This window comes from Lynx canadensis, chromosome D1 (assembly GCF_007474595.2).
Source record: "Lynx canadensis isolate LIC74 chromosome D1, mLynCan4.pri.v2, whole genome shotgun sequence".
NCBI lineage: Eukaryota > Metazoa > Chordata > Mammalia > Carnivora > Felidae > Lynx > Lynx canadensis.
The window spans coordinates 21,141,107-21,167,891 of NC_044312.2; the positions used below are offsets into that span (position 1 = coordinate 21,141,107).

The following is a 26,785-nucleotide window of genomic DNA, read 5'->3' on the forward strand; positions in this document are numbered from 1 at the left end:
GAAAATGATATTTAACAGACAACAGAGAGACAAAGAATTGGTAAAGCCATTTCATGTGAAAAAATAGCAAATAAAAAAAGGTAGACAGTTGAGAAAACATCCCATATTCCAGGAGCTGACAGAAGCCAAATGTTTTGTGGTGGAGGAAGACGATACAAAAACTAAGGGTGGAGAAGGGCAAGAGTGTGGATTTTTGTACTTAATCCTAAATTCAATTAAGGACATCTTTTCTCCAGTGTCCCTGAATGTGGATTATCAACTGGTTTATGGTTGAGTGTATTTTATCACTAACAATAAATAGCTCATTCCATTTCTAATAAATGTTAGAACATTTTTCCTTACATTGGTTAAAGGGTATATATATTCATGAATGTTTCCAGCACATACACACAATGAACTCTATTCCCGTTTGATAATGCAAGTTATCCCATTACATTCAAATATTTTCCAAACTCTTGATACTTCTGCATGCTTTCTATAGTGTCAATGCCCCTCCTCCTCAAAAAAAAATCCATAATTAATACAGAACTATTGATATAAATGGATATAAGTGTAGCACAGTGCTTCCTAGCCTCATGGCACACCTGGAATATTTAATATTGATGTGGCATAATGGGGTAAGGGGATGAGATAGTTTGTGGCTGTTGGTGACCAGCTAAGAGGCTCTGTATGTCCTAAGCTGCCCCCACTATCCTGAGGGCTAAAAAACAATACTTCACCATTGTGATCATTTCATGATATTCCAATTCTTCAGCGCTTGAGTTGGGGGGAAGCTGTATTATCGATCTTATGTGGATTATTCATCATCATAGTCTAGCATTTTTATAAATGAAATCAAAATCTCCCATTGCCATTTCTTTCACCCACTATTCTATGGGCTTTACTGATTTATTAAGGAATATGCTTATTTTATGTTTCATAAGAATTACATTCAAACCACATACCGTGTACAGGAAGAATTTTTTTTAACTTACGTTAGAAGTTAACAATTATTTTCTCCACCAAGTTCTAACTTGTTTGCTTTAACTATTTTCTTTTTTTTTAATATGAAATTTACTGTCAAATTGGTTTCCATACAACACCCAGTGCTCATCCCAACAGGTGCCCTCCTCAATGCCCATCACCCACTTTCCCCTCCCTCCCACCCCCCCATCAACCCTCAGTTTATTCTCAGTTTTTAAGAGTCTCTTATGGTTTGCCTCTTTCCCTTTCTGTAACTTTTTTTCCCCTTCCCTTCCCCCATGGTCTTCTGTTAAGTTTCTCAGGAACCACGTAAGAGTGAAAACATATGGTATCTGTCTTTGTATGACTGCTTGAACTATTTTCAGTGTCTGGGTTCATTTTCCTGGTAGTCCTTTAGGGCAGAAGTTATAGTTATATGATGGTATTGTTGATGGTACGATTTACACCATACGACGAGGGAGTGGCAATTTCTCAAACCAAGCTGAACTCACAAAAGGAAAACTCCACAGAGTTTGATTCCACAATGCTTTTTACAACCGTACTCCCCACCATGACTACTACAGTCCAAGTAAGTAAATGGTAGAAGGAAAAGCCTTCAATATTTATGATGTTCAGTGACCTTATCTCATTCTTTGATGTTATATGATTTATATTCTAAACTGGCTCTGGCCGGACTTTTTATTGCCATTACCATATATGCTGAATTTTTAATGACCAAACTTGAATGTAATAGACAGGGACCCCTATATGCTTAATTTGTCTTTATGTTTATAGGGGCCATAGGTTTTTTCACAAGCAAAGATATTTTTCAGAGCCTTATATTGATCCTATGGACATTAGGTTATGACAAATTATAGAAAATACATTTTTACACTTGATCTTAGTCAAAAGGCTGAGAAATGATTAGAAAATACATTTTTAAATAAATAAAAACTCAAATACATTTAGGTTCATAACTCTGAATCAGTTAAGGAAACCATCCAAAATTTTTATTTCTCTCTGACTTCACTCTGATTTTATTGCCACATTATGTCTAATTATAAGGAATATTAGGCCTCCTTAAAATCAAATCTCTACACAATATTTTCTCTAGCTATTAGCACAGGTCTGTTGGGTTGTTTTAAAAGTCAACTTCACTATTGATTATTAGGCTATTCCTCCCAAATTCATTTAATCCCTAAGTTAGATGATCACAACATTTGCATCTTAATCTTTAGAAGGTATTGAAAAATATGTAACAAAATAGGAATTAGATTTTAAATTCTATTAGAGCAAGGAGTATGTCATTTTACTTTTCATATCTCTATACCTCAGCCCAGTGTCGGGCACTCTGTTGTCTCTCAGTAATTTTTGCTCAATTAAACCAAAGAAAGAGAGAAGCTCTCCATTTGAACCAATAGACTGACTTTAATTTCTTAATCCAATTATTCCCCAACAATCACCAGAATTACTCTGATAGTTTTGTTTGTTTTCTTTTAATTTTATTTTTAGAAAGTTCAGTTCTATAAACTTTCTCACCCTCAGAGATTCTGATTCACAATGTCTAGAATAGGGGTGGAAATTTTATATTAAACAAACTCTCTCCAGATGAGTTGAGAGAATTTTGAAAGTTATGAATAAAGGAGTTTTGAGAATATTTTTAAATATGCAAAAGTGATTAAGAAAATATCAAAAATAGAATCCAACTACTAGATATTGGAATGAGAGGGAAGGTGATGGTTACCACTTTAACTTTTTAATAAAAAGTAATTTTACCTATGACATGGAAAGTTTGTTTAATGTTCAAAGTTGATAATTCTAGAAATAGCAATATGAACACATTATTTAGAACTCTGGAGGTAACCTTCAGAAAAAAATGGAAAAGAAAAAAAACTTTACCAGAGATATTCTGCAGACATTACGTTATTGCTCAGGAACAGACCAACAGCACAGGGAGGGTGATTCAAGAAATTCTGTTTTTCATTATAATTATGTTTACAGTCATCATTTTTGTAAATACTGTAATTTCCCTAGATAACCTCGATCAACCATATTGAGGAATCCTTGACCACTCTGTGTTCAGATATGGTCTTCTACATCTGGCTGAAGTCTAGCACAGTCTGTAAAGCAACCAGCCCATGGAATTCTGTATTACCTACAGCTTATTAGTATTATTACCTGTGCCACCTGCCTATATGAAATAACAATAAATTGTGTCTGTGTTCATATTGAACAACTGACATAAAATTCTTCTGACTTGGACAAATAGGATTCTAGAAAGAAAGGCATTTACTGATCCAATATGTATAAATTAAGTAAAAACAGATATAAGGAGAAAGGGATATAGAGAATGAAGTCTAGCACAGGAAAATGTGCTTGAGTTTCTATAGTACAATATTTAAAACCTTTTGAGAATCAATATCATGATTCTCCTCTGATATGATACTAAGTTGGTATTTCCATAAATCCATGAGATGACCAGAAGTAGCCAAATGATCCCTTCAGGACCCTACAGGTGTGTTAATATACTGATTATCTGTTTAGAAGTTCTATCTAGAAAGAGTGCCTGGGTGGCTCAGTCAGTTAAGCAGCCAACTTCGGCTCAGGTCGTGATCTCACTGTTTGTGAGTTTCAGCCCCACGTTGGGCTCTGCACTGACAGTGCAGAACCTGCTTTGGATCCTCTGTCTCCCTCTCTTTCTCTCGCACTTTCTCTCTCAAAAATATACAAGTAAACATTAAAAAAGGAAATTATATCTAGGAAATGAAATATGTTGAAACTATCCCTATACTTGAGAGGGATATCTTTACACTATTCAGTTTTTTAATCCATGCATATGGCAAGTTTCTCTCCTTATTAAGGTTTTTTCTAGTTTCTCTCAGAATTAGTTATAAGTTTTAGTGTATAAACATTGCACAAATTTTCTTAGATTTGATGTATTTGATGTTTACCTGTTCTTATTTTATGCGATGCTATTTTAAAATAATTGTTTCACTTGTTGCCTCTTTCAAAAAATATGCAGAAATATTAAATAGATGGACAATTAAAGGCTTTGCAAACACTAGCCAAAAATAAATTTCATGATGATGTATTAATATCAGACAAAGGAGACTATAACCAGAACACATTACTAAATTTAAAAGGGGCCATTCCATAACAATAAAAGGTTTAATTTAAGGCTTGAACAACTAAAGGGATAAAGAGACAATCTGAAATTTGGTAGGAGACACTGACATACCTAATCCCAATAACTATTAGAATAACAGACAAAAAAAATCATTATGCATATGCAAAATCTAAACAACATTGTTAATAAGTGACAGTGTATTATTTCAATATGTGATTTATTTCAATAATTGTAATAATATATAGCACAAGACCCTCAAAAACAAACAACATGCCTTAAGATGCACTGGTAATACTTATAATAACTGACCTTATACTTCATTATAAAGAATTCTAAGCAATTTTCAATAATTTAGATAATTCACAGTATGTTCATCAGACATAATGAATTTAAGGCAAACATCTAAAAACAGGACTACCTAAAAAAAAAAAGAAAAAAGCCCAACTTCTGGAAAGGTAACAATTCACTTCCACATAATCCATGGAGCAGTAAAAATAATGAAACAGAAATTATATTTTAAAGTAAATGATATTGTACATTTGATGTATCAAAACGTGAGATTCAGTGAAGTGGAGTTTAGAGAGAAATGTATAACTTATATGTACACACTAGAAAAAAAAAAGCTGAAGATACTGATTTAAGCTTCCATTTTAAGAAGTTAGGAAAAGAACAGGAAATCATGCTGAAGAAATTAACAAAGAATAAAAAAAATAGTTATTAGAAAGTAAACTAAATAGAAAATAGACATATATTTTATAAAATCAACATAGCCAAAAGTTGATTTACTGAAATCAATTCATAAAATTGAAAAACTTCTAGAATGAGAAATCAAGGAAAAAGAGAAGTACCATACTTTGCTGATTTTAGAAATGAATAAGCAGAAATCTCTGCATAATCAAAAATATTTTTCAATGTTAAAGAAATCATCATGAAAAACCCAATACCACACATTTGATCATTTTCAAAGTGGATGAATGCGTTGAAATTTCATTTTAGGAAAACTCAGAAGAAAGAAAAAATAGGTGGTATCTATTAAATGAATCCAATCCTTTGCTAAAAATTCTCACACAAAGAAAACCTGAGTACTATTCCATTCTCTGTATGTATGTATACATATACGTGTGTGTGTATATATATATGTGTGTGTGTGTGTGTGTGTGTGTGTGTATGTATGTATATGTGTGTGTGTGTATGTATATATGCAATGTATTTTACAACTCATCCATCTATTCATCAGTTGATGAACATATATTTGAGTTGTTTCCAATTTGGTGTTGTTATGAACAAAGCTGGCATGCACATTTTTGTACAAATTGTTGTAGATATAAATGCTTACATTTGTTTTGGATAAATGAATTACTGGATTAAATAGATCTGTTTTAATTTTTTTACTTATTTTAATGTTTATTTTTGAGAGAGAGAGAGAGACAGAGACAGAGACAGAGACAGAGCATGAGTAGGGGAGGGACAGAGAGAGAAGGAAACACAGAATCAGAGGCTCCAGGCTCTGAGCTGTCAGCACAGAGCCTGACACAGGACTCCAACCAGGAACTGCGAGATCATAACCTGGATGAAATCTGACGCTTAACAAGAGAGCCACCCAGGCACCCCTGATTTTACATATATATATATAATAAATATATTTATATTTTTTATATTATATATACATTTATGTTATATATAATTATATATAATTATTTACATTTATATATATTTATAAGTATATTTATATATAATTTTTATATTTATATATGTATATATATTTATATGTAATTATATTATATATCTAATAAATATAATATATTTATATTATATTATATTATAGTTATATATATATATATATATATATCGTGACCACTTGCTATTATCTATTGTTGGGAGCACACCTTTTTTTTTTTTTTTAAGTTTAGTTATTTATTTTGAGAGAGAGAGAGCCTGAGAGAGCGTGTGTGAGAGCAGGGGAGGGGCAAAGAGGGAGAGAGAATCCCAAGCAGGCTCCACACTTGTCATCCCTAGATCTGTTTTAATGTGGACTTACTTTAATTGTTGGATTGTCTATTTCAATCTACAAGAAATTGCCAACTTCTTCCCCAAAGTGGCTGAACCATATTAGTATCCCACCAGTTTTGTATCAGTCCAGTTGCTGCTCACCAGCATCTGGTATTGCCAGGGTATTTGTGGTTGTTCATCACCCAATCCAATGTAGGTGTATAGACGTGTCTCGTTTAGTTTTAAATTTTCATGTCCTTGGTGACTAAGGATATTGAGTATATTTTCATATACCTCTTGACTATTCAAATGCATTTTTGTGAGGAATCTGTTCATATATTTTAAACTTCTAAAAGTTGCTTGTATTTACATTAAAATTGCAAATATTGGGATACCTGAGTGGCTCAGTTGGTTAAGCAACCGACTCTCGATTTCGGCTCAAGTCATGATCTCCCTATTGGTGAGTTCGAGCCCCACCAACTTAAAGCTTGTGCTTTGGGATTAACTGTTCATTTTCTTTTCTTTTCCTTTTTTTTTTTTTTAATGTTTATTTATTTATTTTTGAGAGAGAGAGAAAAAGAGAGAGAGAAAGAGAGAGAGAGCACAAGTGGGGGAGGGACAGAGAGACAGGGAGACACAGAATCCAGAGCAGGCTCTGGACTCCAAGCTGTCAGCACAGAGCATGACACAGGGCTTCAACCCATGAACCATGGGTTCATGACTTGAGCCGAATTCGGACACTGAGCCACCCAGTCTTCCCGCTTTTCATTTTCTTAATGGTCATTTTTATTTTTATTAATATGAAATTTATTGCCAAATTGGTTTCCATACAATACCCAGTGCTTCTCCCAACAGGTGCCCTCCTAATTTTGATGAAGTACAAGTAAACAATTTTTATGGTTAGTTTTTTGTTGTTTATATCTTTTGTTTTTGTTATTCTTGTGTATGTATATATATATATATATATATATACATACATATATATCCTTTTTAAAAAAAATCTAAAACTACTCCATGATCTAAAAGATTTTCTTCAGTCCCTTCTTTCTGTTGTTTTAGTCTTTGTGCTCAGATCTGATTGCAGGTTTATATTGGAGCAGAAGTGAGATAGAAATTTTTAGATTTTTTTGTATTTTCTATATTTACATAAATTCAACTCTAACCCATTTGAAATGTTTACTTTGGTGCACGTAATGGTAAAATAGTCTTTTTGCCATTTAACTGAATAAGGAGGACGTTTGTAATTCTGTTTTCTAATTTTATGCCTCTGCTTTGTATCAAAGATGAAGGAACAGAAAGAAGGACTGAGATACTAACATTTCTGTTTCTGTAATTTGAAGTAAGTTACAGCTTATTTTGCAAATGATAAACTGTTAATCATGAAAAACAACACAGTAATTGATTATTTTCACTTTCTGATTGATAAATCTCTCCCAATTTTATGACAAAGTGGATAATATTGTTATTTCTCTTTTATAGATTTAGAAGGCAAGACACAAAGAGATTGATTGACTTGTTCCAAGGGTATCAGCTACTAACTAAATGACGCTATCAGAATCTGAATTTAAGGCCTGCCTTTTAACCACTACTCATACTGCTTTCTTTTAAGCAAAGGCAGAAGTACTTGGTCCAGGACCACAAAGCCACTAATGGTGGGCCAATCCACTTGGTAGATTTGTACAATGATAGCTGTAGGTGTTGTTTCATCTGAATAATAGTATTTAAACATCTGAAGACTTTATGTAGAGATTCAGATTTCCTGATAATTATTTTTAAAATGTAAAGATCTGAAAATCATAAGATCTCATTCATTTCTGCCAGAAATTAATTGCAGGCTATTAACGCTTAGAGTATTTGGTCTCCTCAAGGTGTCATGAGGCCAGTTCTACTCATCTACGCTGGCTTCTCTAAATATTTAGGTTTCTGAGCCTCAACTAAGAAATATTGGCTTGATTATTGTTGAAATGTTCAAAATGGGAAACACTTGGCAATTTTTAATGATTTATAAACATGGTTATTTTTATATAAATACATTTATTATATTTGAAAATGAGGCTTAATAAATATTAAATCATGATGAATTTCACTTATGTAAGTTGACCTAGAGTTAAATAACCATATAGACCAAGAGGATATCTAAAACAAGAATCATCTACATGGGGCATCCTACTCTAAATAGAGAATAATGAAGTTTTCCCAACAACCATGTTTTTCTCTGTCCCCTTCAGAAACCACTCACGGGAACATGGCAGCAGAAAATCTTTCCACAGTGACTGCGTTTATCCTCACTGGGCTAACACAACAGCCAGAACTCCAGCTGCCCCTTTTCTTTCTCTTCCTAGGAGTCTATGTGGTCACAGTGGTGGGGAACTTGGTCATGATCACACTGATAGGGCTCAGTGCTCACCTACACACCCCCATGTACTACTTCCTCAGTAATTTGTCCTTCATTGATCTCTGCCATTCCACTGTCATTACCCCCAAAATGCTAGTGAACTTTGTGACAGAGATGAACACCATCTCCTACTCTGAATGCATAACTCAGCTCTATTTCTTCCTTGTTTTTGCTATCTCAGAGTGTTACATGTTAGCTGCAATGGCATACGACCGCTATGTTGCCATCTGTAGCCCCCTGCTTTATAATATCAACATGTCCCATCAGGCTTGTTTCTCCCTGATTTGGGGAGTGTATATTATAGCCCTGGTTTGTGCATTTGTTCATACAGGCTGCTTGTTTAGGGTTCACTTCTGCAAATTTGCTGTGATCAACCATTATTTCTGTGATCTTCTTTCCCTCTTAAAGCTCTCCTGTTCTAGCACCCACGTCAATGAATTACTGATTCTAGTCTTTAGTGCAATTAATATCCTCGCCCCCAGCCTCATGATTCTTAGCTCCTACATCTTCATCATGGCCAGCATCCTCCGCATCCGCTCCACCGAAGGTAGGTGCAAAGCCTTCAGCACCTGCAGCTCCCACATCTCAGCTGTTGCTGTTTTCTTTGGATCCGCTGCGTTCCTGTACCTGCAGCCATCATCTGTGAGCTCCCTAGACCGAGGAAAAGTGTCTTCTGTGTTTTATACTATTGTTGTGCCTATGTTGAATCCTCTGATCTACAGCCTGAGGAATAAAGATGTCAATGTCGCACTGAAGAAAATACTAGAGAGAAGAATATTCTTGTGATTAGAAATAACATGAGGATCATTTATTAGTCTCAGTCATTGTCTGTTACATTGTATGAATCAATATGTTTAATTTCAGCCCATTTGTCAATACACATCCTCAGTTAGTGGGATTCTATTCACATTATTTCTTACTCCTGTGGCCTTTTGATGTCACTGCTCTCTGGATTTTTCTCCCATGAGTATCACTGAGACACAGATTAGAAGTACTAAGGATGACCTGGATACATGAACCCACTAATGCCACTACCATCACCTCCTCCCCTTGTCTTCGGTAAACTGATAAAAACTCCGTTTGCAACCATAATGAAAGTATCTTCCAGAAGTGCTTAGCCATATCCTTTTCTTCTATGCAGTCAAAAATATAAAAATCATAGCAATGTAATGACTGTAATCTCTAGTTTTTGCACACCTCTAATCTGGGAAAACCTCTTTCCCACTATATCCTACCCTGTACTTTCTTTTTCTGAGTTATTTCCTCTACTTCATACTTAAGAAACTTAAGAAACTTTTTTTCTCTCTTTCATACGTAAGAAACATTTTTTCTTTTTATGCTGAAGGGAAATCTAACTTTTTATTAGTTCCATTTTTTCTTTTTTTACTGGTTATTAACCGTGGAAAAGCACAGAACGTTAAATCCGAGTTACAGGCCCATGTGGGTGTTGTTATTGTCCCCAATCCAATATCCTCTGCTTTGGCATCCGTTAATTAGTTTGCAATGATCTGTGTATTGTCCAAGTTCACACTAGACTGTAATCTCCATCAAGGTAGACCCCTGTTCATGCAGTTCAGTGCCATATCTCCAAATAGCATAATGCCTGCTACCTGGAGGGTCTTGATAATTTTCTTGGTAATTACTTTCCCCCTATAAATTATTCATGTGAAAACTAATATTTATCCAATGTAGGTCTTCACCCATTAACCCCTTCAAGTGATATATGTGGCTTTCTGGTTTCAGTTTCAATCAATGAGGTGTAACTTTGGAGAATTCTCTAAGGATCTCTAAGATAACATGTAGCATCCCTAGTTGTTTCTGTACAAGGACTAAGAAATACTAGTCCTGGGGTACCTGGGTGGCTCAGTCGGTTGAGCGTCCAACTTTGGCTCAGGTCACGATCTCACGGTTCGTGAGTTTAAGTCCCACATCGGGCTCTGTGCTGACCGCTCAGAGCCTGGAGCCTACTTCAGATTCTGTGTCCCCCTTGTTCTCTGCCCCTCCCCCACCCATGCTCTGTCTCTCTCTGCTTCTCAAAAATAAAGAAACGTAATAATAATAAAAAAAAACTAAGAAATACTAGTCCTGAGATTCTTCTGTGGCAAATCCCAGCACAGATATGTGCTGAAAATACCTGATTTTTTATGTCATTAACCTGTCAACAATCAAGGAGCCCCTAAAGCAAGTCTAATTATTCATGAATTTAAGTATGCAGCCTTAGAGACTCAAAAAAATTAAGTAGATTTGAAATCAAATGGGTCAACATGGCAAATCATGTGGTAGAATGATGTCTGGGGCCGAAACAACCCCGTCTGGCCACCGTACCCAAATAATTCCACCTACTGGCATAGAGGAAATTCTTTGCTATTTAAACTTAAGAAGAAAGGGCATTAAATATTTAAATGTAAAGCCTTGGTTATTGCTTCCAGCAGTAGAGATACATTATACTCTTTTTTTAAAAATTTGGTCTTTGATTTTCCCCCTTTTATGTATTTTTATTATTTTTATTTAAGTATAGTTGACACACATTACATTAGTCTTCGGTGTAGAACGCAGTGGTCTGACAACTCTATACATTATGCAAAGCTCACCACAAGTGTAACTACCATGTCTTGCCATAAAACACTGCGACAATACCATTGACTATATTCCCTATACTGGATCTTTCATTTCTGTGATTTATTCATTTCATAAGTGGATGCCTGTACCTCCGTCTCCCTTTCGCTCATTTTTCACATCCCCTGCCTCCTCCCCTCCAGCAACTATCAGTTTGTTCTCTGTATTTATGGGTCTATTTCTGCTTTTTTTTTGTTTTTGCATTTTTTTCTTTTTAAGATTCCACATATGAGTGAAATCATATAGTATTTGTTTTTCTCTGTCTGACTTATTTCACTTAGCATAATACCCTCCAGGTCTATCTGTGTTGTCCTAAATGACAAGATCTCATCCTTTATATTGCTGAGTAATATTCCTTTATATTGCTGTGTGTGTGTGTTTCTACACAAGCATGCATGCATGCGTGTGTTTGTGTGTGTGTGTGTGTGTGTGTGTGTGTCTCCACCTAACTTTGCATTTGAGCCCAGACCAGTTGTGCTCAAAGGCCTCCTCTGCCCTGTAAGCATGCCCTCTTACTCATACTTAAACCCTTATAGTGATAGAAACTCAATCCTTCACAAGTTATTTTATCCCATTAATTTTTTTCTTTCTACACTGAAACGAAATCTAACTTTTTATTAGTTCCATTTTTTTTTACTGGTTATTCACCGCGAAAAAGCATGTAATAATTCTAATTAGCAGCTGCTCATGAATTTGAAAATAAGTGTCATGTCTCTGCTTTTGTATGCAAAACGTCCCAGGAGCTTTCATAGTGGAAAAGTTTGAAGCTTTGGTCTGGAATCAGATCTGGAAAAGATCTGAGATTTAACCTCAGCTCACTTTGCAGCTATGCGATCAAGTTCTAAAACTCCCAGTGCTTTTATTTCCTCTCCTATTTAATAAAATTGTTTTGAGACCTAAATTTAAACATAAAAGAACAAAAAATAATAAATTAGCATAGTACCTGCCAAATGCTCAATGTATATTACTGTTATTTTTATTAAATCTTTTTCATACAGGATGGTTTAAAGACACTTTACCGATTTATAATCTTCCTTTGAAAGTACTTAGCTTATTAATGTTTTTTTTTGTAAGGTGCATTTGCTAGAAAAAACCACATAAGATGATAATTAAATAATTCCTTATTATTGATTATATCCTGTCTGCAACAGTGATACTCATTGTAAATATCTACATAGTCCTAAAAATGTTTGCGTCCTTGAAAATAAGGTGTTGCAATATTACCACATGTAAAGACAGGCAAGTAAAGGAGGCAAAAAAAAGTACTCAGCCTGAAGCCTTGAAGTCAAGATTGGAGTCCATTCTCCAGGCCAGCAGACTTGAAAGAGATGTAGATGTTTTCCATTTCAAAACATCTATAATTATTTTGTCTTGGGGGTAAATGTGGTTAATTTTAATCAAATTGTTCCCTCAGAACTACCACTGTGAATCATGAGAAATGTCCAAAGGGATCTGAAGGAGATGACCCAGAGGGAATGAATGTGTTCAAGTCTTGAGGGTACATGATCTTGGTACCTTATTTTATAAACACCTAAATCTCAGTTCCTGTGGCTGGGGTACTTTGTGTTCTTCTGGGAACCAGAGAGTGTGACTTGGGTTATCTTGTTATTGTACTACAGAAAATTCCACCGTGTTCCCTGTGAACAGGGTGCGTGTTCAGATTTTTTCTCACCTCACAGACATCTTTCGCTTCTTATTCACCGAAGTGTTGGGATCCAGTTGTTGGGAGTTGTTAGGTTTTTAATTCTTGAAGATGACTCTTACTTGAAAAGGACTGAGAAAACAAGAGGATCATAGATTTGTTGTCTTAGGGATAGTAAATTATCCCTGGAATGGAGCCACCGCACAATTCTGCAATAGTGACCCCTCTCAGCTCAAAAGCACAAGAGAAAGAAGGAAAAAGTGGAAGCACAGGTGTGGGGGCCTCTCCTCCAGGTTTTATTTCCTTTTCACAATCTGCTTCCTTCTGTTTATGTTCAAAAGTTTTTAGGTAAATACATTTTGTGTTTTGTCTGGTGGTTTTTTTTAAGTTTTATTTATTTTAGAAACCTCTAGACCCAACATGGGGCTTAAAGTCTCAATCCTGAGACCAAGACTTGCCTGCTCTTCTGACTGAGCCAGCCAGGTGTCCCTCCAGAGTTTTTAATTGTAGTCTCTGGGGAAGATAGAATATAGTGAACTGAATCTAACTTGGCCCAAACCAAAGTTTTCAGAATACAGTAAAAAAATTTTTATTTTATCTTTTGATGTAGAAATGCCCTTACATAAGGTTTACTGTTGATTGTTAAAACATGAAACCTACACGTCCATCCGTTGGAGAGATTCTCAGTTTTACATCAGTGTTCACACTTTGGACACCTATGTTCTATTTTGAAGTCCAACATCTGATGAAGATGGGGAATGCTTCAGTGGTGACCAAGTTCATCCTGCTGGGCATCCCACACACGGAGGATCTGGAGACTACGCTCTTTGTCCTGTTTTTGGGCTGCTATGTCTTCACTCTTATGGGGAACCTGCTCATCCTACTGGCGATTGTCTCCTCCACTCGGCTTCACATCCCCATGTACTTCTTCCTGTGTCAACTGTCTGTGTGTGACATATTTTTCCCTTCTGTGAGCTCCCCCAAGATGCTCTTCTACCTCTCGGGGAACAGCCGGGCCATCTCCTATGCGGGCTGCGTGTCCCAGCTCTTCTTCTACCACTTCCTGGGCTGTACCGAGTGCTTCCTGTACACGGTGATGGCCTACGACCGCTTTGTCGCCATCTGTTACCCTCTCCGCTACACGGTAATCATGAGCCACAGGGTGTGTGCCATCCTGGCCGTGGGGACCTCTTTTTTTGGCTGCATTCAGGCCACCTTTCTAACCACCCTCACCTTCCAGTTGCCTTACTGTGGCCCCAATGAGGTGGATTACTTCTTCTGTGATATCCCGGTGTTGCTGAAGCTGGCTTGTGCTGACACCTCAGCCCTGGAGATGGTGGGGTTCGTCAGCGTGGGCCTCATGCCCCTCAGCTGCTTCCTTCTCATCCTCACCTCCTACAGCCGCATTGTCTGCTCCATCCTGCAGATCCGCTCTACTGAAGGCAGACGCCGTGCCTTCTCCACCTGCAGTGCCCACCTTACTGCCATCCTCCTCTCCTTTATGCCAGTGGTCCTCATCTACCTGCAGCCCACCCCCAATCCCTGGCTCAATGCAACTGTTCAGGTCCTGAATAACTTGGTCACCCCTATGCTGAACCCCTTGATTTACAGCTTGAGAAATAAAGAAGTAAAATATTCTCTGAGGAAGGTACTACAACAGGTAGCCTTCCTTCCTGAGCAATGAGAGAGATTAGTGACTACACTTCAATAGCACCACATTGCTAGGACACAGATGTTATCAATGGCCCTTGGATAGATAAAGAAGCTAAGGTTTGGAGCACGTGGGTGGCTGTCGGTGAAGTGTTCGGCTCTTGGATTTCAGCTCAGGTCATGATCTCATGGTTTGTGGGTTCGAGCCCTGCATCAAGCTCTGCACTGACAGTGAGAGAACTGCTTGGGATTCTCTCTCTCTCTCTCTCTCTCTCTTTCTGTCTCCGCCCTCCCTCAAAAATAAACATTAAAACAATTTTTTTTAAAGAAGCTAAGGTTTGAAGTCATAAAGTGGATTGTTCAAAGCCACATAACTAATAAATTATGCTGCCTACAAAGGATTATCTCTTCCCATTTTGCAAGAAAGCCTAGTTCTGCTATTCCTCATTCTGTTTTCTTTTCCTATTTTCCTCCTCCCACATCCTCTCCTTCTTTTCCCTTTTCCCTTACTCTAGCACTCCCTCATCTTGGCATGATTATCCAATTATTCTCTCAAATGCCTGCATCAGATACGCTGCCATTTGATGGTCTAGGAGTTTTTGAAATAGTGGGGGGGGGGGGCTTCAACCACATTGCTCCAGGTGACATTCTGTGACTTCTGGAATGTAAAGATGCTGTGTCAAGGAAAAGGGCTTCTCTGGATGAGACCTGAGGCAGGCTTGTTATGGGTGAATCAGAGATAACCTACAAAGCCTATCAGTCTTGGATCTAGAAACAGTCCATTGGCTGGGAGGTGGGGCAGTGGATGAGAGGCTAGAGAATGTGAAGAGGCTAGACAGGGAGAATCTGTGAAAGGGTGACTAATCCTGTTGTTTTCAGTATCAGAAATTTGAGTTGGTCTTTGAAATCTGCAGCACAGCCAGGGGTCAATGCAAAAAGTCCAAGCTGCTACTGCTGTCTGCGTTTGGATTCTCTGCTTACCAAAAGGCTGTGACTTTAGCTCTCTTTGCTAACATTCTTTTGTTCTTTTACCTACTGAGCTTAGCATGTGAAATGTGCCTTTCTAATACAAACAATAATTTGAAGAAAGGAAAGAAAATGATTGGAAGAGAAGGGGATGATGGGAAGGGAAGGGGAGGAGGGAAGAGAGGGGATGATAGGAAGGAAATGGTGTAATGGCAATGGAAGAGGGTGATGAGAAAGAAGGGGGTGATGGGATGAGAAGGGGGTGATGGGAAGGAAGGGGGAGATGGGATGAGAGGGGAGATTGGGAGGGAAGGGGGCAGAGGCAAAGGCAAGTCTCTCCTCTTGCTTCTTTCTGGCATCAGAGTGCAGTCAGGGAATCTGCCAGACTGAACCAGTGTTTGGGGCCTCATGTGAGGGTGATAAGATGATTCATGTTTTTGAAAGGGAGAACATTTTTCCTACTCACATGTCTTAAGCTCTGTGCCTTTTATTCTTTCTATCACATGTGCTCCTTCCAGAGTCTTCAGCTGGTCAAATTCATTCTTATCATCAAACATTTAGTTAAAATATAATTTTCTATGTGAAATTTTCCTAATCCTAAGCAAATCAGTCTCCCATATCTGTATGCTTTGTATCAGACTTTACAAGCTCATTACTCCATTATGCTAGACTAAGTGGTGGCAAAGCATTTTCCAAGAGTAAAAGTAAAGTAGGTTTTGGAGTGTAAGGATGAAGAAAGACTCTGTTGGGGACTGACAGTACAGAATTGTACAGTACAGATGAAGTTCTGAATCCCAGATGAGTTTTTGTTGTGGTTGGTGAGGCAGAACCTCAGTATCCTCATATCGGTCAGTTATTTGGTACCAATTAAGTATCTCCAGGATACTGGGAGCAGATTAATATTCTGACTCTTGGGATGAACCTTCAATGATAGAGCTCTTGTCTTTTAAAGAGCTTTCATCAAGTAGAGGAAACATGGCGGTAGTCATATTTTCCATTCATTTAACAAATCCACATTTGTGTAGAGCCCTCCCTCAGGCCAAATGCAGTGCAGTAAAGTAGGCAGGGGAACGGAGCAACACTCAGCAAAGTGTAGTAAGTGAACAGATCTGGACATGCTGAGATACTGAGGAGACCAAGACCCTTTTAGAGTACTCCCTTCTTCTCCTAGTTACTTAAACTCTGGTATAAAGGAAAATGAGTTGTTGAGGGGTGAGGAAATCTTTAAGAAAACTTTAAATCACCATGTAGACGAAAGAAATCATGGCACTTAATAAGTAGGAGGAATAATTCACCTATGTTTTTCACTGTCCCTCACTAGTTGTGAGCCTTGTTTACTTCCTCCGTAACATAAAGATAGTACTTTTCTTGCAAGTGCTGTTGTACATATTAAACAACACAAAAGCAAAGTATTCATCTGCCTTATTGGCGGTGCTCCAGAAACTTAATTATATATATTTTTTCTACTCTTCTTGCTATTTCCATAGCTTACTCCCTCACTTCAGTTAAGTCTTTGATGCTCAAATGCCACAAGCACAGAGAGGACTCCTGAGAGCATACTGTTAAAACAGTCACCTACTTCATCACATTTATTTCTACTTATTGTTTGTCTTTCTAACTAAAACATAAACTCCATGAAGGCATGGATTTTTCTTATCTTGTTTCTTACTGTCCTTCTACAACCTAAAGCAGTTCCTTTTACATGGATGCCCTAAAGAACTTAAAGTTCTGAATTCATGGTATGTCTTGTTCCTATGACCCAGATGGTTCCCCATCCCTCACTTCCTTTTAAATGCTGCATTCCTATTTTGTTTTCCTAGACCAGAACGTTTGCTTTCATTTCCACCTGGCATTGCTCCAAGAACAGGAATTCTGTCTTCTGCATCAGGACTTGACTGGGCTAGACTCCTACCCCTTTTCTCTAGGTTCCATTCTTCTCCATTACTTTTAGTCTCTGTCCTGACACTGAATCTCGCTTGCTTACACCTTGCTTGAAAGCCAAACCTTTTAAACCCTATTTTCACCTTTCAGACATGCATTTGGAACCTATCAGCCACCACTGTCTTTAATAACCTACTTGCTTGAAATTTCTTTAGTTGTTTGTTCCTAAGATTATCTAAAATACCTGCTCCAAAACAATAGATTTCCACTTTACCTTTTAGTAGGTTTTCTACTTATGTGTAGCTCTTATTCTGATAGCAACAGAGGCATTTAACATAGCTTATTGAATGAGGCATATTAAACTCTAAAAGTACTTTGTGAAACAGAACAATGGCATGACTATTATATTAGAACCAGTATAATGGGAAAGCAGAAATTAGCTATATTGTTTAATTTCTGACTATGTGCCAAGACGTTCTCTTTAAGAAATCCCTATACATTATTTTATTAAACCTTCACATTAACACTTCAAAATATATATTATAGTCCATGTTTTTTCAGATGTGGAAATTGAGTTCCAGTTTGGTCAAAGTAACACTCTAACATCATATTAAATCAGAGAAACTGTAATTGAAGGTAGGATTTACCTCACACCAAATTTAAGATTTTTTCTCATACATTTTGCTGATTCTATCTAAAACACTAATACATAAATAAAATACATAAACATAAATAAAATTCTTCCTGAAACTAGGAAGGATTCCATAAATTTTGTCTATGACTTTTTATTTCTGTAATTCCATGAGGTCAAGTTTCTTGAGAGTTTGTGAAGTGAATGCCAATATAGATGTCAAAATAAAAGTACAGGGTTACTTGACATTTACATCAAGATCTTAGTTGATCCGTACCTATATCCATATATAATTTTATAATTAGATAATTTTTAAAAAGTAATTTAAAGTTATTTTAAAAATACTTAAAAAGTACTTATCAGTACGCTAGCCATATATCAAATACTCCACTTGGATTTTCTAATTTAATTCCTGTAAATACTCTATGGAGTGAGAATTATTACTACTCAAATATAAGAGAACAGGACACTGGGGCATCTTGGTGGCTCAGTCGGTTGAGCATCCCACTCTTGATTTCTTCTCAGATCATGATCCCAGGGTTGTGGGATCAAGCCCTATTGTCAATGATGTTCACAAAGGAATCACAAAGGAATCAAATGAAAAAGAAGTATCAATTCATAAAGAAATAACTGTTACAAAACTTAACAAAACTTGCTCACTCTGTAAGCTACCAGAAAATTTAAGTTTCATATATGTATATATGTATGGAATATATACATATACACACTACAAAATGGCATAGGATTGTGATACCTGAGAGAAGAAAAAACTAGATGAGCCTTATGCTCATTCTGGCTTTCTGCTTTGGGGCAATTTCTAGTCGGTGGCTCAGAAAAGTCATTCCAATAATAACATAGAAGTCGTGCTGAATTGGTAAGGTAGAAGTCAGAGTTCCTGAATGTCAAAGTGACAAGAATTTGTGGAGTGGAGCATTAAGAGGAGGGGGCTATTCACAGAAATCAACACGGGACCCTCTTGCATGAATGGCTCAACACTAATTTGTGAGTGCATAGGGTGAAATCCCACAAGGCTAGGCAAAGAAAAATTTCTGAAGCATTTACAAGTAGGGGCTGTAAGTAAAAATACTGCAAATATTTGCTTAGAGCTAGAAATCATTCAAGTTCTGATCTTCTAAATAGAGAAGATATGGGACATTTAATAGAGATCCAAAAAGGTCATGATTTAAGTGTGTGGGGTTTAATTAGCCCTAAAGTAAAGCTAATCTAGAGACATAATAAAGAAGCCTGAAAACAAGACATTGATATATCAAGCTGATCCAGAAGTAACATAACTGCCTGTCAGAACAAGATCCAACTCTCTAGAGGGACATAGCAAAATACAGCACTCTCGAGAAACCACTAGAGCTAAGAATAGTTTGATATTTCCACCACCAAGTGTGGAAAACTTTTGTGTTACGCAGGGCACTGAACAGAGTTTTTACAAAGGTTTTGTCTCAGTAGTGAAACAAACTACCAGCAGAAAGAAGGCTATTTGGGTTCTACCCCTAAACACATAAGAGCAAGCCTTGAAGAAATCAAATTTTTCAGAAAAAACTTAAGAGCACTGTAGAATCGAAAATTTCCAGACATGTAACACTTACTGCAATGAGCCCTGAGTAATGCACGGAATTGTTGAATCACTATATTGTACACCTGAAGCTACTATAACACTGTATGTTAATTATACTGGAATGAAGATAAAAATTTTAAATTTAAAGTTAAAAAATTCCAAAAATATAGAGAAATCTAGACAAACATAAGGCCCATAATTAGGATTTTTTAAAAAGTCAATATTCAAAGACCCAGAAGAGTCACACATAATGGAATTAGTAGACAAAGACATTAAAAGTTAATGTTTTAATGAAATATTGAATATTTCATATTTTCAAATGATGAAAAATTGAAATATTCCATATTTTCAAAAGGTAAAGAAAATCATAAGCATTATGAGAAATATATGGATGATAAAAAATCACCTAAATCAAAATTCTAAAGATTAAAATACAATGTCCAACATGAAAAATTCACTGGATTAGAGTGGTAACAAATTAGACACTGCAGAAAATTTGCAAATTCTGTCGTAGCAATGGAAATAACCTAAACAAAATACAGAGAGAAGAACTATTGAAAAACAGTATGAGCAGAGCATCAGTGAAGCAGGGGACAATTTCAAGCAGCCTAATAATATAAGTATAATTGTAGTCCTCAACAGAAGAAGGAGAGGAAGAGAAGGGAAAAAAATACTCAGAGGAATAATGAGCAAAGTTTTTCAAAATAGGAGGGCAACTAGAAGTCAAAAGAATGAAGAATTCAACAAAAATTAATCTGGAAAATAACCAAATATCTGGAATGGTTGAAAAAAGACACTGAAAGAGAAAACACAAAGGTTTTTGAGCTGAATACAATAAAATAGAAATGTATGGGGTACACCTAACACAGCACTTACCATGAAATTATATCACCACACTAAAAAAGAAAGATCTCAAAACAATGACCTCTGTTGTCAACAGAAGAGCATGTTAAAATATACATAAGCACTGTATATATGTGTCTAGAAGGAATTCTAAGACCCAGGGGGGCTAAGTGGCCTTTATAAGATAACATGGAAAAACAGCATAAGTGCAAAAATAAAAATGAGGTCCCGTTTCAGCCATCCAGTGTTATTCCTCATAAAAAATTAATATTTAACTTTAGATTAAGAATTCTAATGATCTTGTCTGTTTTAAGAAAATGATGGATAATACTTATTTTGTACGTATTCAACTCATAGTTTGAAAGTGCTCTGAGAAGAGGATCATGGGCTTCATACCTACCACTAGCTTTATCTCTGTATTTCCTAACACGGTTAGAACAAAGGCTTGAACGTAGTTGATGCATTTTATACATTAAAAATTTTTTTAAAATATTTATTTATTTATTTTTGAGAGACAGAGAGAGATTGCGTGCGAGCGGGGGCGGACAGAGAGAGCGGGAGGGAGGGAGGCATAGAATCCCAAGAAGGCTCCAGGTTCTGAGCTGTCAGCACAGAGCCCGATGCCGGGCTTGAACCCACAAACCATGAGATCATGACCTGAGCTGAAGTCAAATGTTTATCCGGCTGAGCCACCCAGGTGCCCCTTATACATTTTTTTTTTAAGTTGAATTATTATACTCAACCCACCGGCAATTACATCATGTGTACAGCTAAATCTTACCAATTTAGCAGGACAAGGGGAATGCTCAAAGACCAATCTCTGTGAACAAACTTAGTTTGAATGCACCTTAACTATATTGCGCTTTACTGTGGAAAAACACACACTTTTCACACTGAAGTGAACAATTCAGTGGCATTTAGTGCATTCACAAATTTGTGCAACCGTCACTACTCTGTTTGCAGAACATTTCTTCACTCCAAGAGGAGTAAGTTGTTACTTCCTGTTGCCTCTTTTCCCAGCTCCCGGCAACCATTGATGTGCTTTCTGTCTCTGTGGAGTTGCCTATTCTGGATATTTTATGTCAATTGAATCATACTATATATGGCCTTTTGCGTCTGGCTTCTTACATTTAGCATAATGTTTTCAAAGTATATCTATGTGATGGCATATATTGACATTACACATTTGTTGTTAAGTAGAAAGAGATATCAAGGAATAGATCCTGTTCACGATTGCACCAAAAACTATAAAATACCTAGGCTTAAACCTAACCAAAGAAGTAAAAGACTGTACATGGAAAACTACAGAAAGCTCATGAGAGAAATTGAGGAAGGCACAAAGAAATGGAAAAACATTCCATGCTCATGGATTGGAAGAACAAACATTGTTAAAATGTTGATAGTACCCAAAACAATCTTCACATTCAATGCAATCCCAATCAAAATAGCACCGGCATTCTTCTCAGAGCTGCAACTAACAACCCTCAAATTTGTATGGAACCACAAAAGACCTCGAATAGCCAAGTAATGTTGAAAAAGAAAACCAAAGCGGGAGGCATCACAATCCTAGACTTTAGCCTCTACTACAAAGCTGTAATCATCAAGACAGTATGGTATTGGCACAAAAACAGACACATAGAACAATGGAATAGAATAGAGAACTCAGAAATGGGCCCAATATAGATGGTCAACTAATTTTCAACAAAGCAGAAAAGAGTATCCAATGGAAAAAAGTCTCTTTAGCAAATGGTGCTGGGAGAATTGGACAGCAACACGCTGAAGAATGAAACTAGACCACTTTCTTACACCATACCCAAAAGTAAATTCAAAATGGATGAAAGACCTAAATGTGAGACAGGGAACCATCAAAATCCTACAGGAGAAAACAGGCAGCAACGTCTTTGACCTCAGCCTCAGCAACTTCTTACTTGACATGTCTCCAAAGGCAAGGGAAATAAAAGCAAAAATGAAATATTGGGACCTCATCAAGATAAAATCTTCTGCACAGCCAAGGAAAACATCAATAAAAGTAAAAGGCAACTGACAGAATGGGATAAGATATTTACAAATGATATATCGGATAAAGGGTTAGTATCCAGAATCTATAAAGAACTTACCAAACTCAACACCCAAAAAGCAAATTATCCGGTGAAGAAATGGGAAAAAGACATGAATAGACACTTTTCCAAAGAAGACATCCAAATGGCAAAGAGACACATGAAAAGATGCTCAACATTGCTCATCATCAGGGAAATACAAATCAAAACCACAATGAGATACCACCTCACACCTGTCAGAATGGCTAACATGAACAACTCAGGCAACAACAGATGTTGGCGAGGATGCGGAGAAGAAGGAACCCTCTTGCACTGTTGGTGGGAATGCAAACAGGTGCAGCCACTCTGGAAAACAGTGTGTAGGTTCCTCAAAAATTAAAATAAAATTACCCTACAACCCAGAAATTGCACTACAAGATATTTACCCAAAGAACAAAGTAGAGGCTCTCAGTTTATCTTCTCTGTCTCTTAACTTCCTTTTTGCTTTTTTAAATCATTTTTTCTCTCCCTGATGCATTCTGTGTGAATCCTTAGGACCTATTTTTCTGATTCTCTAATTCCTCAGTGATAATGTCTAGTTCCCTAGATATATCTTCAACTATATCCAGTCCAGAGTTTAATCCAAGTATTAATTAATTTCTATTTCAATAACTATATTTTCATGCCCAAGTATATAATTGGCACTTGTTTTATTTCTTCTAGTTTTTATTTCTTTTATTTTTTCCTTTTTTTAAATGGAAATTTAGTCTTTATACATTTTAACAGTTAATATGTTTAATTAAAGTTTTATAAATAAATTAAAATAAAATTCTTAAAAAAATTTTTTTATTAAAAAATTTTTTTAATGTTTATTTTTAAGAGAGAGAGACAGAGACAGAGAGAGACAGAGTGCGAGCAGGGGAGGGGCAGAGAGAGAGAGACACAGAATCTGAAGCAGGCTCCAGGCTCTGTGCTGACAGCTCAGAGCCCAACGTGGGGCCCGAACTCACAAACTATGAGATCATGACCTGAGCCGAAGTTGGATGCTTAACTGACTGAGACACCCAGACGCCCCAAAGTAAAATTCTTTTTTAATGTTTTTAAAAATTAATTAACTAATGAATTAATTTTTTGTGAGAAAAAGAGAGAGGGAGCACGTGCACAAGTGGGAGAGGGGGTGGGGGGAGACACAGAGTCCGAAATAGGTTCTAGGCTCTGAGCCACCAGTGCAGAGCCAGATGAGGGGCTTGAACCTATCAACTGTGAGATCATGACCTGAGCTGAACTCGGATGCTTAACTGACTGAACCACCCAGGCTCCCCTAATATAAAATTGTAAAAAAAAAAAAAAAAAAAAAAAAAAAAAAAAAAAGTAACCCATAGGAAGTCAAGAAAGGGAGTCAGAGGAAAGAAAAACAGAAGAAAAAACACAAAAATAATAAAATGGCAAACTTAAGCCCTAACATAGCAATAATCAGTTTAATCGCAAATGGTCTATAATTGTCAACTATCCACTGAAAAGCTAAAAAACAAACTCAACTCTATGCTGTCTACAAGAAACACGCTTCAATGTTAGATAAAGTACACTTCAGAGCAATAAGGCAAGTAGCAACAATGATACCAACAAACTAGTACACTTCAACTAGTTCAGAAAGAAAGAAGTAAAACTTTTTAATGATACATGATAGCCTATGTAGAAAATCCTATGAGAACTACAGGAAAAAAGAAAAAAAAGAAGGTATTGTCAATGGCAATTGAGTTTGGCTGGATTGTAGGAAACAGAATCATTATATAAAAATCCATCATCTTCAATAATTACGAGTGAACAAAAGGAAACTAAAATTTAAAATATCATTTGCATACAGCACCAAACCTGTGAAATCCTTAGTGCAAAATCCTATATCTGGCAAAATATGTGCAAAATCCTTATAAGCAAAACCTTTTTGAGAGAAGTTGAAGGAAACCTAAATATACTGTGTTCCTGCATCAGAAGGCTAATTATCATGATACTAGTTTTCCTCACATTGATTCATAGATTCACTATAATCCTATTCAAAAGCCCAATAGGCATTTTGTAAGGATTGATAAACTGTTTCTAAAATTCATAAGGAAATACAAAAGGTCTGGGATGAACAAAACAACTCTGATAAAGAACAAGGCCGGAGGCTCTACATTATAAACTTCGAAGCATATTCTGAAGCTACAATTAACAAGACAGTGTGATACAGGCATCCAGATAGATGATAGGTTAATGGAGTAAAATAAAGAGCTAAAAAATAGATGAACACATAGAGGGTCAATTGATCTCAACAAAGTTAAATGTCAAGGCAATCTGAGAGTACTAAAATAATTAGGCATTCTTATGCAAAAAGAAAGAAAAAGAAAGAAAAAAGAAAGTAAAAAAGAAACTATCAATACACATAAGATCCTGAGTGAATCTCAAAATAATTATGCCAAATAAAAGAAGTCAAGCAAAGAGTATATATTGTATGGTTTTGTAAATAAAATATTTTTAAAAATGCAAACTCCAGTGACAGAAAATAGATTCCCAGTTGCCTTGAGAAGGGGTGGAAGAAGGTTGAGAGGGAAGGATGACAAAGGGGGTGACTGTGTTCATTTTTGTAATTTTGGTGATGTTTTCATAGTTATATATACCGAATTTACGTAATTGTACACTTTAAATATGTGCAATTTATTGTATGTCATTTTTACCCCAATAAAGCTGTGAACATTTTGATAAAGAAATGAACAGACCATTCATGACAGTTCAGATGGGCAAAAATGTCACATAATTGAAATTAGGACTGACCTGGAAAATTGCATGGGCACATGCTTCCCACATCTTTGAAGCCCAGGTTATACCTTTTGAAATCACAGAAAGAAAACAGGCCACTTATTCTTTTTCTCCACTTATAATCCTCTAAAACGTTTAGATAAGAGTAAAAAGTTCTTCTGTGTTTGCAGATGATGAAATGGGTTTGGATGGATTATAGATCAAAAATGCTAAGGAAAATGGAATAACTTTGTGGTTTTGATAAAGCAATTTAATTGTTAATATTTGCTATGGAATTATTACCATTTTTCTTCCATGTTTTAATTTAAATTCCATTTAGTCAACATACAGTGTAATATTAGTTTCAAGCCTAGAATTTAGTGATTCATCACTTACATACAACACCCAGTGCTCATCACAAGTGGGCTCCTTAGTACCCATCACCCACTTAGCCCATCCCCCACCTCCACTCCAGTAACCTTCAGTTTACTCTCTGTAGGTAAGAGTTTGTTTCTTGGTTTGCCTCTCTCTCTTTTCCTTCCCCTATATTCATGTGTTTTGTTTCTTAAACTCCACATATGAGTAAAATCATATGGCATTTTTCTTACTCTGACTGACTCTTCTAATTTAACATAATACACTCTAGCTCCATCCACATTGTGACAAATGGAAATATTTCATTCTTTTTTTTATGGCCGAGTGGTGTTCCATTATATGTATATACCAATCTCTTCTTTATCTATTCATCAGTTGATGGATATTTGTGGGTTTTTTTCCCCATAATTTGGCTATTGTTGAAAATGCTGCTACAAACATCAGGGTGCATATATCCCTTCTAGTCAGTATTTTTGTGTCCTTTGGATAAATATCTAGCAGTGTAATTGCTGGATTGTAGGGTGGTTCTATTTAAAATTTTTTGAGGAACCTCCATACTGTTTTTCAGACTGGCTGCACCAGGTTGCATTCCCACCAACAGTGTAAGAGGGTTCCCCTTTTTCTGCATCCTCACCAACATCTGTTTTTTCCTATGTTATTAACTTTATCCATTCTGACAAGTGTGAGGTGATATCTCACTGTAGTTTTAATCTGTATTTCCCTGGTGATGGGTGATTTTGAGCATCTTTTCATGGGTCTGTTAGCCATCTGGATGTCTTCTTCAGAAAAATGTCTATTCATGTCTTCTGCCAGTTTTTTAACTGGATGATTTGCTTTTTGGGTGTTGAATTTTATAATTTCTTTATATATATTTGGATACTAACCCTTTATCAGATATGTCATTCTCTGATGCTATGGAATCATTATTAATCTTCTTAACACTTGGGAAAAAAAGTTTGATGTTTATTTGAAACACCCCAGGGATCAACTACACTGCCAACAAATATGTATTTTGTAATTGTTCCTTCCCTGTAGAGTCCAACCATGCAGATGACAAGCCCCTAAGGGGGAATTTCACTTCAAATCCCTCTTTCAGATCCAAATAGATCCAAATGAAACTTTCCTTCAATAATAGAGGACTGAGGGTCAATGGGATTATTTTCTTGCTGTGCTTAGCGGGTGTCAAGCTACTACCCTTCATCAACACTTCTTGATTCTTATGCAAAATCAACTCCATGATTTTGCCAGAATAAGTGAGATTCTGGGCCATTAATGTTTGGTATCTTACAAATGTGTGTGTGTGCACATGCGTGCACTGTGTGAGACCAAACAAAAAAACTCATGTAGGCC

General features: G+C 36.4%; 2 protein-coding genes across 3 annotated transcripts; both read left to right on the forward strand.

The window, feature by feature from the left end:
• Positions 1–6,503: 6,503 nt before the first annotated feature.
• LOC115525412 (olfactory receptor 8G5-like) lies at positions 6,504–9,239 on the forward strand. Of its 2 annotated transcripts, XM_036064309.1 has the most exons (2): positions 6,504–6,522; positions 8,314–9,239. In XM_036064309.1, the coding sequence occupies exons 1-2, from the start codon at positions 6,504–6,506 to the stop codon at positions 9,237–9,239; spliced, it is 945 nt and encodes a 314-aa protein (XP_035920202.1). The 2 variants fall into 2 exon arrangements, with proteins under 2 accessions (XP_035920202.1, XP_030188463.1); XM_030332603.1 differs by lacking the exon at positions 6,504–6,522 and having other exon boundaries at positions 8,267–9,239.
• A 4,217-nt stretch (positions 9,240–13,456) lies between these two features.
• Positions 13,457–14,395, forward strand: LOC115526090 (olfactory receptor 149-like). The gene has a single exon (XM_030333566.1). It carries the CDS (start codon positions 13,457–13,459, stop codon positions 14,393–14,395), a length of 939 nt encoding a protein of 312 aa, XP_030189426.1.
• The last annotated feature ends 12,390 nt before the right edge of the window (positions 14,396–26,785 follow it).

Excerpts from the sequence above, each read along its gene's own strand:
- LOC115526090 (XM_030333566.1), top strand. The coding sequence starts at position 13,457 with ATGAAGATGGGGAATGCTTCAGTGGTGACCAAGTTCATCCTGCTGGGC.